At 43.2% G+C, this 17,498-nt stretch overlaps 2 protein-coding genes across 2 annotated transcripts; both read right to left on the reverse strand.

Moving 5' to 3' along the window:
• Positions 1-9: 9 nt before the first annotated feature.
• LOC310747238 (uncharacterized protein) lies at positions 10-9,816 on the reverse strand (the record flags this gene model as incomplete). Its single annotated transcript, XM_083581578.1, has 3 exons — positions 10-956; positions 1,557-1,626; positions 8,899-9,816. The coding sequence occupies 3 exons, from the start codon at positions 9,814-9,816 to the stop codon at positions 10-12; spliced, it is 1,935 nt and encodes a 644-aa protein (XP_083437704.1).
• Positions 9,817-15,716: 5,900 nt separating this feature from the next.
• Positions 15,717-16,514, reverse strand: LOC310747247 (olfactory receptor 5AR1-like; the record flags this gene model as incomplete). The annotated part of the gene is made up of 1 exon (XM_083581590.1): positions 15,717-16,514. One exon carries the CDS (start codon positions 16,512-16,514, stop codon positions 15,717-15,719), a length of 798 nt encoding a protein of 265 aa, XP_083437716.1.
• Positions 16,515-17,498: the final 984 nt, after the last annotated feature.

Raw genomic sequence — 17,498 nt, forward strand, 5'->3', positions numbered from 1 at the left:
CGATGATAGTTACTGTCTCTGAGAAACAACCTTTCCTCCAACCAGCCTTTTGAAAGCTTCTTTTACCTCCTTATTTCTCAGACTGTAGATGAGTGGATTCAACATAGGTATCGCAAGGGTGTAAAAGACAGAGATGATTTTGTCTTGCTCCACTGAATATTTTGAACTGGGCCTTAAATACATGAAAATGGCTGTCCCATAGAATACGGTGACAGCCGTCAGGTGGGAGGCACAGGTGGAGAAGGCTTTTCGTCTGCCCTCGGCTGAGTTGATACGAAGGATGGCAACAAGAATGTATGTGTAAGAGACAAGAATGGTCAGGAGGGTTACTGATACAATTGCTGTCGAGAAGGTGAAATGAATTATATCAGTGACGCCTGTATCTGAGCAGGAGAGCTTTAGGATAGGGGGCACATCACAGAAGAAATGGTTGATGATGTTGGATCTGCAGAAGGACAAATTAAATATAAATGATGTCTGGACAATTGCATTCACACAACCTGTTAGATAGGAACCAGCCACAAGCAAATAACAGAGCTTTTTGGACATGAGAGCAGTATACAACAGTGGGTTGCAGATTGCAATGAAGCGATCGTATGCCATCACACCCAGCAGGCAGCACTCACAGGATACAGCAATGCAGAAGAAGAAAAACTGCAGGGCACAGCCAGTGAAGGAAATAGTTTTGCTTTCTGCCACAAAGGTCATCAGTGTCCTGGGAGCAATTACAGTGGAATAACCAATATCCAAAAGTGACAGGCTGCTGAGGAAAAAATACATGGGAGTGTGGAGCCTGGAGTCAACTCTGATTAATGTTACCATGCCAATGTTCCCCACCAGGATCAACAAGTAAATCAGTAAGAACACAGTGAAGAGAACAAACATCATATTCTGGTTATCTGTGAATCCCAGCAATACAAATTCAGTAATTGTGGTGAAGTTTCCCTCTGCCATTTATGTAAGGTGTGATCTCACCTGTAAACAAGAATATGAGAACAATGACGAAAGAGAATGCCTAGGGTGACATAGTGCTGCTTAACCTTTTCTCTAGGTGTTACACATGTAACGTGATATTCTCCCCCCCCATCTTTCATTTAATCAAAGGCTGTTTTTGGAGGCCACACATTTAAGTGGAGGAATAACAAGGAACACAGAATAGCTTATAGCCCTTCACATTTTTTTTCCAGCCAGCAATAGTTGCATGAGGCCACATGCTTAAATGGAGGGGGTGACATAGAGCTGCTTAATCTTTTCTCATTTCACCGTTTCCCCCATACCACTCTGGTCAGTGACCGAAATAAATTGATTCATTTTTTCATTCATTTCATTCATAGCAATTTTTTCTCTAATGTGTGCAAAGACAATACAGGAAAAGGCAATTGTTCTGGAGTTAGATTCACTCTCTCAAGCAGACAATTTGCAGAGGCCACAGGGAACAGGACTATCCCCAGTTAGGAGACCTTTCCCTATGCAGATGTCAAAAGAGCCATATAGATGTTGATTAATATTTACAGGCTGCCATTACCTTAAAACTTGTAATAGCACATTTGACTTACCTAGAGATTCCTCAACATTGCCTGCAGGATTTCCCACACGACTAAGATTTCCTTTGCATCCTCTTGCATTCTAAAGCAGACATAGAACAAGAAGCCTTATGATGACAAACACAGGTTGTTTTGATAGCATGGTGACCCTAATCTTCAAATAGGAAGGCTGGCAGAACGAGAAGACTGTGGTGCATTTATATCTCTTAAATCAAGAAGGAGGAAGCCTCAAAGAGGGAGGGAGGTAGATGCCATTATTTGGTCCCAAAGAGATTTGGATTAGGTGAGCATGAGTTGCAAAACCTTCCTTTCATAAGTACGTTGAAACAGAGTCCCTGAAAGGTCTCAAGGCAATAATCATAAAGCCACAAACAGAAAAACTCATTAGTCCCCCTCCTCTTTCCGGATGAACTTCAACTGCCCTGTACCAGCAAGGGTGACAGTGTACCTCCTTAAATGCATCTCTCTTCCCTCCAGGGTCAGCTCTGTCCTAATGATGTTTGTGTGCATCATGCCCTACATCAGGAGTAGCCAATGTGGTACCCTCCAGATGTTGTTGGCTGTAACTCCCATCATGCTTTATCGTTGGCCATGCTGATGGGACTAATGGGAGCTGTAGTCCAGCAGCTAAAAGGTAAAGGGCCCCTGGATAGTTAAGTCCAGTCAAAGGCGACTATGGGGTTGCGGCGCTCATCTTGCTTTCAGGCTGGTGTCTGTCCACAGACAGCTTTCTGGGTCATGTGGCCAGCATAACTAAACTGCTTCTGTCACAATGGAACACCGTGACGGAAACCAGAGTGCACAGAAATGCCGTTTACCTTTCTGTCGCAGCTGTACTTATTTATCTACTTGCACTGGCATGCTTTCTAATTGCTAGGTTGGCAGGAACTGGGACAGAGCAGTGGGAGCTCACCTCATTGCAGGGATTCAAACCACCAACCTTCTGATCTGCAAGCCCAAGAGACTCAGTGGTTTGGACCAAAGCGCCACCCTCATCCCCCGTAGTCCAGCAATGTCTGGTTGGCATGATATTGGCTACCCCTGCCCTACAACTTGTGCTGGATTGAGAAACAGGAAATTACATGACACAGCATGTGGATAGAACAATAAATATAAATACCAGCTACAGAGCAACTATTTGTGATGGTGGGATGAATTAGATCAATTTATGAAAACAAAGAAAGAGGAGAGAATGATTATTCTGAAATCTCACAATAGGGGTGGCAACTTGAATAAAATATTGGGGAGCCCAGCAAACCCTGCTCTGCATCACAAGATGAGGTACACACTCACCATTTGAATGGCAAATATTTTATTGGGGGAGAGGACAAAGGGACCTCAGCCCCTAGAAGTTGGCTCCTATGGATGTCTCATAAGCATGTTTGATTCTGTGAATTTAAAAGTGCACAATGAGAACATGCTGTGCATAGTCTGTCATCATGATGCATGTCATGATATCATGTGTTAAGATATGAGGGAGAAAACTGATTTTGTTTGCATTTTAATGAGAAACGACCTAAGTCACACGTCTTGCACCAATATGTCTAGAGGAGAAACACAACTATCATTCAAAATTCACACTTCTCTGAGTTTTGTGATGCAGTTCTCCAATCAAATATTGTGCACAAAAATGCATATATTAAGTGAAAGTGTGCATAAAATTCACATTAGGTTTACAGCATACAAAAATGCATTCTCGTGGGTACATCTGCTTACAAATATGTGTATTTTAGTCAAAATTAATGTGTTTATTAGGAAGAAATTGCACTAAAATACTGATGCAGTTCAATGAGGACTTCTTTTAAAACAGCAACAACAATAATTGCTACTTGCTACAGAACTATGGAGAACCAAATTAAGATTGAAAACTGAGAATCTGAGGGAATTGGAAATCAACACATTCCTCCATTTGTCTCTTTGGCCCTCTTATCTGATTGGTTCTACTACAAATGCTCCTTCTGCACAAGCATATGAGATCACCAAATAGAACAATCTGCCTTCACCACCTGCATGCTATTCTGGGAGTCCTCCCAGGTGTGTTTTCTTTTTTTTTGCGGTGGTGGGGGTGGGGTGGGGGAAGCCCCATTGTGCAAGCTGACCCCTTGTGCAGGCCTTCTTCTGAAAGGATTTGTTAGTTGAATCCTAACCCAAATCTGCAATCTTGAGAAAACAATGCAGATTTATTCAGTCTATGGAAAGAACTTGTTCCATTGCTTTCAATGAGACTTCATTAAAATTAGCTTTAGTTGGATTGGGACCATTATTTCTATAGCGAGAATAATGCATCATTTAGATATTCTATCCAAATATTCCCAGTGCCATTTGCTTCCTGTTGACAAATTATAGACAAAATTATTGGGGAAAAGATTGTAATGATGCCCCAAGAAACTTATTATTAATCCCCAATAGCTGAGGTTTCTGGAAAAAATATTCCCCAAACCCATCTTTAGAGATTTCAAACACAACTGATGCAAGAAATAATGAATTAGCTAGTAGCAAGAAGATCACTCCCAAGGGGTTTGAGATGTGCCAGAGTGGCTGCTTACCACGCTTCCACAGCAAGCAGCGGTGGGGGCCCGATGCAGTTGTCCCTCTCGGCTGGTGCAGAGGCTCATGGGTTCCTGCAAAACCCTTAGATTTGAATGAGCTGATGCGTGGCAGCCTAGGGGCGTGGCTTGGGGAGCAGACCTGAATGAGGCAGTCTTCGCTCAGGTCTCCTGCCCAGCTTTTTATTCTGGCTGGCCCAGCTGAGATTTGCCAGATCCAGGAGAAGCATGAAAAGGGCAGAGGGGAGATTGGTGATGTGTGCACCTTGTCTCCTATTGCTTGGAAAAACCATGGAGTGGAGGGGACTTAGGCACCTGCCAGGAGGCAAGGAACTTCAGTCTCTGCAACTGCTTCATGGGGGCAAGTCCTACCAGAGATGAGTTGCTGTGCCCAGTAGGCCAGACACTCCTGTGTGGAACGGGTTTTTGCTAATAAAGAGTGAACTCCAGCATGCACAGTGTGGTTTATTGTTGGCTATCCTTTGACACTTAGTATCAAGCACTGTGGCGTTTGCCCTCCTAGGTGGGTCATAAGGAAAGGGTTAAATGAGTGCGAAGTGATTGGCCAGTGGGAACCTAAGGGAAGGAGTTAGAGTTAGAGTTGGAGTTGTGTGGAAGTCAGTTGGGAGTTGGAGAAGGAAGAGGGAGGATAAGTCTGAGGGTTGGTAGGGGGCCACCAGGTGGCGCGTTGGAAGATGGCCGACAATAACATCTCTCTGACCCATATGAGGTAATTAAGGGGCTGCTATGGGAAGTATGCAGCCTTCCCACCCCCCAGGAGGTGGGGGGGTCCTGTCTTGCCAGCGGTGTTCACAATGCACCCCCTGATCCAAGAGATGGGGGTGCCGAACACTTGGCACGACCCCTCGGTGAAGTCAGATCTTCCTGACGCCGATTCCAATTAGCGCGTGCTGGTTGCTTCAGCTCGGAATTATAATTGGAAACATACGATTGGAAATGAAGCTGAAGCACATACATCAAGTAAAGCTCGACAGATAAGACTGCTGACTAATGGATCTCTGTGACTGGGAGTGACGGATGGATAAGTAAATCTTCTGATGAATTACCACTAGGAGACTGTATGTTTGGAACGAAGGGGGGTGGTGGAGGAAAAAGCTCTTTTTTTCTTTGCACGATGTGATATTAATAACCCTTCACCCCAGAAAGAAATAAGATCATCGCGTTTCTAATAATCATAGGCAGGATTTTAAGAACTGTGTGGGATGGATTACAACAGGAGAGAAGACTGGTGAACGGTGAGAAAGAGGAAAATTTTTATGACGCAGTTAAAAAATGGCGTCTCGCCAAGACAGGCTTGCCGGAGAAAGAAGGACAGGGGGAGGAGAATCAGGATCGTTCGAAAGAGAAGGAGTGTTGGAATGCAAGTTTGACCTGACAGAGCCCCCTGATTTATTTGATTTATTTGGCTAGCCTGAGAAAAAATAAAGGACAGACTGAAGATTAACTTTGTTTATGGAAGCGCTGAACAGACGCTGTCCCTGAGCGATATGGTCTTTGAAGAGCACAAAACCCACACAGAGACGCCAGTTTTCAATCTGCTTGTGAGAATCATCAGAGATCGCAAAGAAAGGAATATATGATAACAACAAGATGAGAAAGAAAGTAATAAAGGACTATCCGGATCGAACTGGATAGAACTGTCTAATTAAAGCAGTAAAATAAGTGATGCCTGGAGTTATCTGGAATTTTGGACTCGTGCGGAGCTTGATGTATGGGTACCCTCAACAAAATTTAAAATTTGGCTGTATAGTTTGGAACTAATGTGATTTGAATAATGTGATGTGATTGGCCTGTTAATAAAAATTATTTTTTTTAAAAAAAGTCTGAGGGTTGGTAAACTAAGGATAAGAAACTGACAAGAAAAATTAACTGAAACCATAAACTTGTTCAGGCTTATAAAATAAACTTGATTATTTGTTTTAATGTTAACAACTGTCTGCACTCCGTGTGTACCCGAGAGAAACAGGTTGGTGGCAGCGGAAAAGTGATCATAGTGGTTTCACAGGGATCAATAGACCGTCAAACGTCCGGGGACCCTGTGTGATCGCCACAAGCACTATTTAAAAGAAAGGTAGAATCACAGGAATGTGGTGGGTTCTGAAAATGGATATTTCAGCTGTCAAAGACCAGGGCAAAAAGGTGCATCTTCAGCATTCACTGAAAGCTGTATAGTGCAGAAGCAAGATGCTTTCTCCAAATTAATCTGGGAGCTATAATATATTATTATAGCGTGCTAAGAGCTTTTAGGAGATCCCTATTCCTCTGCCATAGCTACAATTCCCAGAGTTCCCCATGAAGAAGGATTGGTTGTTAAACTACTCTGGGAGCTGTAGCTCTGGGGAAGGAATGGGGGTCTTCCAAGCACTCTCAGCACCCTTAATAAATTATAGCTCCCCAAATTCTTTGGAAAATGCCATGATTGTTTAAAGTAGTATCATAATGTTTAAAACATATGGTATGAAGGTGGCGTCAAATTCCCCTCCCTCCCCAAGTGTGACATCTTCATGGGCCATTAGCTACTTTGTTTACTTTGAAAAGATAATTCCAAACAAGATGGCAGAATAGATGTTGCTTACTTTGTCCTTTCCTAACTGTAAAGTGCTAAAGGGTTTCAAAGAAGCATATTTGAAGGGCAGCCTTCTTCCATACAATCCTGTTCCCTGATTGTGCTCAATTTCAAGAGGCTTTACAATGGGATGCGGGTGGTGCTGTTGGTTAAACCACAGAGCCTAGGGCTTGCTTGATCAGAAGGTCGGCGGTTCGAATCCCCACAACGGGGTGAGCTCCTGTTGCTCGGTCCCTGCTCCTACCAACCTAGCAGTTTGAAAGCATGTCAAAGTGCAAGTAGATAAATGGCAGGAAGGTAAACGGCGTTTCCGTGTGCTGCTCTGGTTCGCCAGAAGTGGCTTAGTCATGCTGGCCACATGACCCAGAAACTGTACGCTGGCTCCCTCGGCCTATAAAGCGAGATGAGCGCCGCAACCCCAGAGTCGTCCATGACTGGACCTAATGGTCAGGGGTCCCTTTACCTTTATGTTCAAAAGTATGATTGGTTCAGATGCAAAACTGGTTATTTTTCTACTGTTGCACCCAATTTGTAGAATGAATGCTCCCCACATTAAATGGGGGGCGTACTTTGTGTGGATGCGCGCAGCACCCATGATCCTACATGGCTCCTAGAAGTATTGACTGGCATCACCAGCCCCCCAGGCTGGATAACTGGAGGTTCCCGCCCAACCTCGGACAGTCAACCAATCCCAGTGGGGGAGGCGTTGCCAGGGGAGTTGGCCAGGTAGGGGGTGGGACTTCCCTACCCACACAATAGAAGGTGGAACTTACCTGGGGGATCATAGTCAGCTGCAGAGCTCCTCCCACCCCTCCCTCAGTTAAGCTTTCTTTTGCAGGTTAACTTCTTCACAGGTATGCCTGTGCTGCTACGTATTGGTCACTGTTAAAGGGCCAGAAAGGAATTTTCTTGCATTGGCAGGTTTTGTCTTCCCCGTATCAAAATGTCACAACTTTGGCGGTTTCAGGCCTTGGGTGGAATCCTTTAGTCTTTCTTCCCTAAAATGGGGGGGGGGCCCTGAAGCAGTGACCCACGCCCCCCCCCCCGTGGTGATGATCCCAGGTTTCCCCATTAAAGGGATTGTTCTGAGGGGAGTCATTGGCCATACGCTGAGAGGTTGTCATTGGTCTCCCCCATGTAGCGGCGAATTGGGGTGTGGGCTCTCTGCTTGAACAGACGTTCTCCAGAGCTAGTTCAATCCCCACTCAATCTGATGTTCCCCAGATCCCCAGCTGGGGACTGGGGGCGATAAAGGCCCAAGGCCTAAGCCAAGGTTTCCCTACACCTGAATCTTAAATAAAGTTGTGGCCAATTTTAACCCCATAAAGACAGTGTCGTGTGTCTTTATTCCATGCGGGAGCTGTCCTTGGGGTGGGGGGTGGGGGTCTCCACCTGTCTGCGCAATACCCTTCCTGGTTTTGGTTGTATCAAACTTAGTTTTATTCCGTGTAGACTTATTGAACTTAAAGGACCTAATGAACAAGTTTGTCATGTTCATTAGTTTTAGTGGGCTTGACTAACACTGGAGACAATTCTTAATAAAGTGTTATTTTAACCTTCTCTTGTTTTCAGCTTTTTATTCTCAAAAATGATTACATATAAAAGTAATTACAACATTCATCTTATTTTAAAAATAGGTAAAAAATACAATAAAAACAGCCTGTAGATAGGAAAATGTAACATTTTTATAAAATACCCAACAATATTTGTGTTTCAACATTTATCTGTGTAATTTTCCACAAACACACAGTAAAAGGAGCACCATGTCTCAACAAAATGATTATCTACCTATGTACATCCCTTTACTCTTATCATGTTCACCAGTTTTATTATGTGAACATTCTCCCAAGTAGTCATGATCCAATTATCCATTATGAGGTGTTTATTTTCCTCTAATGGTAACTAATTGTGAATCAAGCATAGTTAAGAGGTATGTTACATTTTTTCTATCATCTGACAGGACATACCATTTTATGTAAAATACAATCTTATTTATTTCAGTGGCTTAATTAAGAGAATCCTCTTTCCTATTTATCATTGCAGAAGGCACTATAGCTTCCTACTACACGGTAGCATGATGAGGTGGTCATCATGTTAGATAGCATTATTTGCCCTCTAACATATGATGGGGACTGGGAGTAGAAAAACAAAGCCTTTTCATATCTTTCTTTAGCCTTAAGAAAAGGTCATGCTTTTACTATTTTTACTTGAAAAGTATCACCTTCTCTGCCGTCCTACCAAAAGCATCTTTCACATCTTTGTTCCTTAGGCTGTAGATGAGTGGATTGAGCAAGGAGATCCCAAGAGTATAGAACACAGAAACTATTTTGTCCTGATCCTTTGGCAAACTGGAGCCAGGCCGTATATACATGAAGAAGATGGTCCCATAGAAGATAATGACTGTGATCAAGTGGGAAGCACAGGTGGAGAAGGCTTTGTATCTGCCCTGGGCAGAGCTGATCCTCAGGATGGCAAAAAGAATAGCAATGTAAGAGACCAAAACAATGAGAAAAGTTGTCAGCGCAATCATAGTGGATAAAACAAAATGCACAGTGTGAGTGACATGGGTGTCTGAACAGGACAACTTGAGTATTGGGGGAACATCACAGAAAAAATGATTAATGATATTTGAACTGCAGAAGGACAAAGTAAAAATAAAAGAAGTCTGGAGAATTGAACTTGTAAGTCCACAAGCATATGCAACCACCACCAATATAGTACAATGCTTCCTTGACATAATAGCAAAATAGAGCAGTGGGTTGCAGATGGCTGTGAAGCGATCGTACGCCATCACAGCAAGAAGGCAAACTTCTGTGGTTATGAAGACAGCGAGGAAGAAGAATTGCACTGTGCATCCCTTGAAGGAAATGGCTGTCTTCTCTGCCACAAAGGTTGTCAGCAACTTGGGGGCAATGGCAGTTGAATAACCAATATCGATAATGGAGAGGTTTCTCAGGAAAAAGTACATTGGGGTGTGGAGCCGAGCATCCACACTGGTTACTATGATTATCCCAAGGTTGCCTATTATTGTGGCTACATAGATAACCAGGAACAAGATGAAGAGTGGGACTTGGAGGTCAGGGTGGTCCATGAATCCTACCAGGATGAACTCTGTTACAGTGCTTTCATTTTGCTTCATTCTATATCCCTCTGTAAGAGAATTAAAAAGAATATGGTTTTTGAAGCTGGATGGCTACCAGACTACATTAAAACTGTACGTTTGAGGGGAATGAACAAACACCACAGACTACAGCATTGGTTGTAGAACCTTTGGCCCTCCAGGTGTTGTTGGTCTCCATTCCCATCAGCCCCAGCCAGCAAATCCTGGGCTAATGGGAGTTGGAATTCAATTGCTTCCATTATTATTATTATTATTATTATTATTATTATTATTATTATTATTATTTTATTATTTATACCCCGCCCATCTGGCTGAGTTTCCCCAGCCACTCTGGGCGGCTCTCAATCAAGTGTTAAAAACAGTACAGAGTTACATATTAAAAACTTCCCTGAACAGGGCTGCCTTAAGATGTCTTAAAATGTATTATTGAAATACAGGTGATGTTATTTCCACATTGAATTGGAATTAGTGGCAAAATTCCCTTCATTTTATAAAACTGGATTTTACCCGTAACATTTTACCCATAATGCTTAAAAATATTGCACCCTGTGACCAATTAACATAGTTTAAAGGTACATCTATTCACACTCTACCTTCTCTTAAACACCAGGAAGGAATGTTAGGTCATTGAACTGTGCGTATGGCCTTAAGATCTAAACTGAAGCCCTTCCATCCACAAAGAAAGAGTTAATACAAACTAAATCAAGTTTTAGAATTTAATTTACTGTACGGGAGAACCTTTTATATTCACATCCAACAACTTAGGCATTTGGGAGCAATTCCTTGAGTCACCTGATATTATCTGGTCTGCAGGAATTGTACTTATCTACACTGGGCTTGTGTAGCAGGTTGATGTGTGACAGCTGAGATTCTATGAAACCAAGGTTTTTATGTCTGCTCACTAAGGTGTACATTGCTACTCTGTTAGGGGTACCTGCAGCAAAACCTATGTGGAAGAGCTCATATTCATTCCACAAGGCTGAACACCAAAGTGAGCAGATAAAACAAAAACCAATATGTGAAAGGTATTCTTACTTATCTCTGAATAGTGTGCACCAACAGGTGCATTTTTTAAAAAAAATAAATTTAATTTAAGCCTTTTCATCAAAAACGTTCTTTGTGACTTAGTTCTCTGTTGGAAAGTGTGGCCATTGTCAGTTATGGGCATTTCCTGACAAAATGTTTCCTGTGGATAGAGGAAGGCTGCTTAACTGCCTCCATCTCCTTGCATGTGTTCCATGTTTCATTGCTGCCGAAAACCCTTTCCTTGTGGGACAACTGTAGCACAGGACCACTTCACTCTACCGCCCTCTCTCCCTCCCTCCTTCTCACACATATCCTGCCATTTATTCTCAAGCAGTTCAGAGTAATAAATAAAATTGTCAGGATTGTGTAATTCTCTACTCCATCTCTCAGCCTCTGTCAAGTCTCTGTAGGTTCTCTTTTGCCAGAGACAGGGACTGTTACTGGTAATGTGCCACATCCCTAACAAGCATTGTAACACTTTTCCCACCTAAAACAGCACCATTTTGTGTACCTAAAAGTGTGTGTGTGTTTGTGTGTTCAGATCATCCTTAAAGCTCTAATTAGTTCAGCACAGGACAGCTCCATCTAGATTTTTTGTCCTCCAAAAGCTAAGACTACTCCATCATTTCAGGATTTCTTTTTCTCATTTTAAAAATATTATTATTCTAATTCAATACTGCACTATTAAATTTTGCTCTCTCAGAAATTTGGGCTAGCAGAATTTTAAAGCAAAGCAAGAATGTAAGTACAGTGGTACCTCGGATTACAGACGCTTCAGGTTACAGACACTTCAGGTTACAGACTCCACTAACCCAGAAATAGTACCTTGGGTTAAGAACTTTGCTTTACGATGAGATCAGAAATCATGTGGTGGCAACGGGAGGCCCCATTAGCTAAAGTGGTACCTCAGGTCAAGAACAGTTTCAGGTTTAGAACGGACCTCCGGAACAAATTAAGTTCTTAACCAGAGGTACCACTGTTTGCTTGTAATGAACTGTACTCCCTGTAGGAAGGTTATCTTTGACACTGCTGCAAGAAACAAAGAAGTAAACTGCTCTACAGCAGGTAAACTGCCCTCCATTTTCTCCTAAAAATGTTTCTTGGATTGAGGCTATATAGACGGAATGCCAAAATATTGTAACTGAGTGATAACCCACTCCCTTCAAGGGTAATGTGTCTCTTAATTTCAATCTGATTTTTTCCTTGTGGTTTGAATCCAGCTGCAATGTCAGATAAAAACACATTTAGCAAATAAAGTATCTACATTTCTGGATTGCAATCACAGGCAATCTGCAAGAGAGATCTCATGCAGTGTCATAAGAAGTCAACCTCCCCAGCTTTTGTGAGAAGAAAGCCAAAATAAATTCCAAATAGTTTTTTTTTTTGGCTTCCAAAAATATGAAGTGTTCATAGATATCATCTGGCTGGTGAAAAATAAAACATCCCAAGCACTCTGAGAATATATCAAGCTAGGAACCTTACCTGTGAAGAGGAAAGATGCCATTCCTAAAGCCCCAAAGTAAGGCATAATGATAGAAAGGCTAATTTTATAGTTGCTTTGATATTGGCTAGAAGTCAAATGCTTGAAACTCATGAGTAAGTTCCATGAGTTTGTATGTCACCTGAGGACATACAGTCTTCCAATTCATTCAAGTTTCTGCTAGTCATTACAATAAGTTTCAAACAGAATTATTGCCTCCCCATTCACATTCCAGAATTCAGTAATAATTCTCATTAGTTATTTTCCTCTATTTTTTACAGTAAGTTTCCCAGTTGTGGAATTCCCTCCCCTCTGAAGTATGGCTGAATGAATTTTAATCTACATAGCAGGTGCTTAACGTGTGCTAATGTCTGAGCCTGATATTTTGTTTTCTGTTCCTAGGTGGAATATGGTGTATAATATACAATGTATTGGGGTGAAATTGCCATTGGGAATTCAGGTACAGAGGCTCAGACCAAATTCCAAATCAGTCAAACTTTTTTCAGTACTGCATTACTGGACAGTTGAAAGAGCTTCCAACAGCATTTCAGTTATGACACATGCTATGCAGGAAATATATGGCATCTTAGCTGTTCGTTCTTCAACCAATCACCTTCTGCCATCCCAGTGCCTCACTGTTTCCCCTCCAACTACAGACCCTGAAATGCAACTTAATCTATTGTTCCCTGCAGGAATCAGAATCCTCATTGTACTTCATATGGGGTTGTTTTTCACTTTAATATTCAGCCGTTAGGTCCCCCCTTAATAATTCCCTACTAGTTTTGTGGTCAGCTTTCACTCTTGCCTATGTGACATTGGCTCCCCCCCCCAAAAAAAAATTCCTACACAGCTCCTTCAAAGGGCAGGTAACCAAAACGGCCCATGCCGAATAGCGAGAGAGGGTGCAGCAAAAGTATACAAGAAAGTTTGGTGAGAAGGAGGCAAATAAATGGCCTGGCTGACTGCTCTCCTGCATTGGCCAAACTGCCCCATGGTCAACCCCTTTACTTCTCCCACAGGCAAAACCAAGTGTAGCCTCCTTTCCAGGGGAGCTGGGATGTGGCAAAGGCACACCCATTTTAAATTGGAGGAGGCACTGTAGTTTAGTGGAAAGGTGAATAAGAGGGGATATGATAGACGGTTTGTTACCTGTTGTGTATTTCTGTGTTTTTATACTGTAAACCTCCTTGTGATCCTCAGATGAAGGGTGGTATAGAAAATAAATAAATACAAATAAATATGTTTATAAAAGTATGCATAGGGAAAGTGAATACAGTGGTACCTCGGGTTACATACGCTTCAGGTTACAGACTCCGCTAACCCAGAAATAGTGCTTCAGGTTAAGAACTTTGTTTAAGGATTAGAAGATAAATCGTGCTCCGGTGGTGTGGCGGCAGCAGGAGGCCCCATTAGCTAAAGTGGTGCTCCAGGTTAAAAACAGTTTCAGGTTAAGAACGGACCTCCGGAACGAATTAAGTGCTTAACCCGAGGTACCACTGTAGATGAAACCCCCCCTTCTCCTTACACTAGAACTTGTGAACATCCAATGAAGCTTAATGGTGAAAGATTCGGGACGGATAATGTCACTCCCCACTACACGGCTCCAAAAGGAGTCCTGGCGGGTGCACCTTTGGGAGGAGAGGAAGTCGGGTGAGAAGCCCCTTCCTACTGATATCACTCAGGTTGACAGGAGGAGTGAGGAGTAGCAGGCAGAGGCTACAAAGGGCTTCCCAACCCTCTCCTCCTCCTCCTTCTCGAGATGCTGATGTGGCAAGGAGGTGTGCAGAGAGGAACCAGCACTGGAAGGCCTTGAATAGGAGGCTGTTGGCAGTGCTGCTGTCAAGGCAGAAGTGGGGAGCAGGTCAGCAATAACTCACAAGGTTTCAGTGAAAACTCTTTATTCAATGAAACAAAAACAGCTCAGGCTTAGTGAACACAGCATTTCTTTCCAGTTGGTCCTACTCCAATGATGCAATTGTGAGGGCTGACGGTCCCCGCCTTCCTACAGCTCTCTATGTCTCCTCCTCCTCTGGGTCCTTTCCAATCAACCTGGGACTTCTTTGACTTTGTGCTCTGTCGTCTTCAAACCTCTGCAGGATCTGGGAGACCGGGGTGGGGGTGGGTCGGGTGGAGCTGGTCACATTATGAGGAGGAGACCCCCTGGCTTCTTCAGCAGCCTGCCTCACCTCTGAATTTTGCCCCCCCTCCTCTCCAGCCTCCACTTCTACCTTTGATTCTGGACCGCTTTCTGCCTTAGTCTCTTCCTGCTCACTAAACCCTGTTACTGCTTCAGCTTCTGACACCACCTCCCTCCAGTTTGTTCCTTCTTCTTCTTCTGAACACAGATTGTCCTCCCACCACCAATCCCCTGGCTCTGAGTGAGTTCCCTTGTGAGTTCCCTTGAGGTCCCCCAGCTGGTGCCTCTCACCACACCTTTGCACCCAGCCAGTCCATGACAGGTGGCAGCATCAGTGGCCTGAGGTGGCTCAGAGTAGTTTATGGGACATATGGAGGGACATGTCAGGGTTGTGGCAGAGAAGTGGACATGTCAGGGTTGTGAAGCAGAGCCTGAGTGGGTTGGAGATGGCAGGGCAGTTGAAACTCTCAGGACAGAGGAAGCAGTAGTCTCAACCCTCACCAATTTGGATCATGGCCCAGTAACATTCCAGGAGGAACCTTATTGGAGTATCAGAGGTCCATAACACAGGGTCCGTTTCTCACTCCTCCCATGCCAGCCTTGCATATCCCCACTGTTTTGTGATTCTAAAGAAAGCAATCGAGGCAATGCATCATCTGATGTTTCCCAAAGAGGAGTTGATCAATGACCCGGAACAACTGCACAACATTATGCATCCTTTGATAGATACAAAGCAGAAATAAGTAATTACAAAAGATTCACCTTATTTTACAAAGGAACAAGAAATACAATCAAAAACAGCATGAAGATAAGAAATCATAACATTTTTATAAAGCTCACAATACAATTTGTGGTTCCACATTCTCCTAAATTTTGTTACTCCAGCAAATATTAAGAGGATTCTGCCTGTCTATCTTCTCTTACTCTTCTAATGTTCATCAGGTCAACCACCTGAACATTCTCCCAAATGTTTGAGATTTGTTTTCTCTAATGCTAACAAATTGTCAATCAAGCAATAGTTGGTGTGTAATAATTTCTCTATCATCTGACAGAATATGGCCTTTATGGAGCCTAAAAGCCCTGTTACTGGATTCATTGGTAGGGCATATCCTAAAATATACCCTTAAAATGAAATATATCAATTGCAAAAGGCACTATACCTTACTTCTACACAGTAGCTTGATAGCCCGGCCATCATGTTAGAAAGAATTAAGGTAGCTTATGTACATACTAACCCTTGTTATATCTTTCTTTAGTGTAAAGAAAATGTCATTTTTACTTGAAGAAAGTTGCTTTCTCTATTGTCCTACCAAAAGCATCTTTCACATCTTTGTTCCTCAGGCTATAGATAAGTGGGTTAAGGAAGGAGATCACAAGACTATAGAACACAGAAACTATTTTGTCCTGATCTATTGAGAAAGTAGAACCAGGACGTATATACATGAAGATAATGGTTCCAAAGAAGATAGTGACAGTGGTCAAGTGGGAAGCACAGGTGGAGAAGGCTTTGTATCTGCCCTGAGCAGAGCTGATTCTGAGGATGGCAAAAAGAATAGCGATGTAAGAGACCAAGACAATGAGAAAAGTTGTCAGCCCAATTATAGTGGATATAATGAAATGCACAGTGTGAGTGACATGGGTGTCTGAACAGGACAACTTGAGTATTGGGGGAACATCACAGAAAAAATGATTAATGATATTTGAACTGCAGAAGGACAAAGTAAAAATAAAAGAAGTCTGGAGAATTGAACTTGTAAGTCCACAAGCATATGCAAGCACCACCAATATGGCACAATGCTTCCTTGACATAATAGCAAAATAGAGCAGTGGGTTGCAGATGGCTGTGAAGCGATCGTACGCCATCACAGCAAGAAGGCAACCTTCTGTGGTTAGGAAGACAGCATAGAAGAAGAATTGCACTGTGCATCCCTTGAAGGAAATGGTTGTCTTCTCTGCCAAAAATGTTGTCAGCAACTTGGGGGCAATGGCAGTTGAATAACCAATATCAATAATGGAGAGGTTTCTTAGGAAAAAGTACATTGGTGTTTGGAGCTGGGCATCCACACTGGTCATTGGGACCAGCAGGACTGAAAGGGGCTTACAATCTAAAAATCAGAATTTGGAAATCAGAAACATTTGGAACAGATTACTGTAAGGAGAAGGGGGTTTGCCCTGGAAGCACATGTTAAGATGTGCTTCTTCAGTTTTCACTGAAAGTTGGGAGTGATGAAGACAGATGCATCAATGGTATCAAAGGCTGAGGAAAGGTCAAGAAGAGTGAGCAAGGCAGCATTCCCCCAGACCTTCCAAGTGTCCCTATTTTCCAGGGACAGTCCTGGATTTAATCAGTTTCTGATTTTATCCCAGAGTGTCTGCTTTTCCTCAGGTTGCCCTTATTTTCATTGGAGAAAAGTTGGAGCATATGTTCCCCCGCCATCTCTCTTCCAACAAATGTCACGACAGGGTCTGAAGCCAGATTGAAATGGGTCCAGATACCCTGTCTCCTTCAAGCATGCCTGAAGCTAGATTGGCAGAACGCTTTCAAGCATGTTGCCCCCAAAGGGGATATTAGATACTGGGCGATAGTTATCCAGCAATTCAGTGTCCAGGGAGAACTTCTAAAGGAAGGGATGCACCACAGCCTCTTTCAAGGAAGGCGACACTCTCCCTGCTCTCAGTGAAGCATCATTCATGTCCTGTGCCCACCCAGTCAATCCCCAACAGCTAGCTTCAAGAAGCCAAGATGGGAAAAGTTCAAGAGGGAAAGTGGTTGGCCACACTTATTCAACAGCTTAACTACATTGCAATAAGGGACACGGGTGGCGCTGTGGGTAAAACCTCAGTGCCTAGGACTTGCCGATCGTATGGTCAGCGGTTCGAATCCCCGCGGCGGGGTGAGCTCCCGTCATTCGGTCCCAGCTGCTGCCCACCTAGCAGTTCGAAAGCACCCCTAAGTGCAAGTAGATAAATAGGTACCGCTTTATAGCGGGAAGGTAAACGGCGTTTCCGTGTCCTGCGCTGGTCCTGGCTCACCAGAGCAGCTTCGTCACACTGGCC

Source organism: Podarcis filfolensis (assembly GCF_964270895.1).
Source record: "Podarcis filfolensis genome assembly, chromosome: 1".
Classification (NCBI taxonomy): domain Eukaryota; kingdom Metazoa; phylum Chordata; class Lepidosauria; order Squamata; family Lacertidae; genus Podarcis; species Podarcis filfolensis.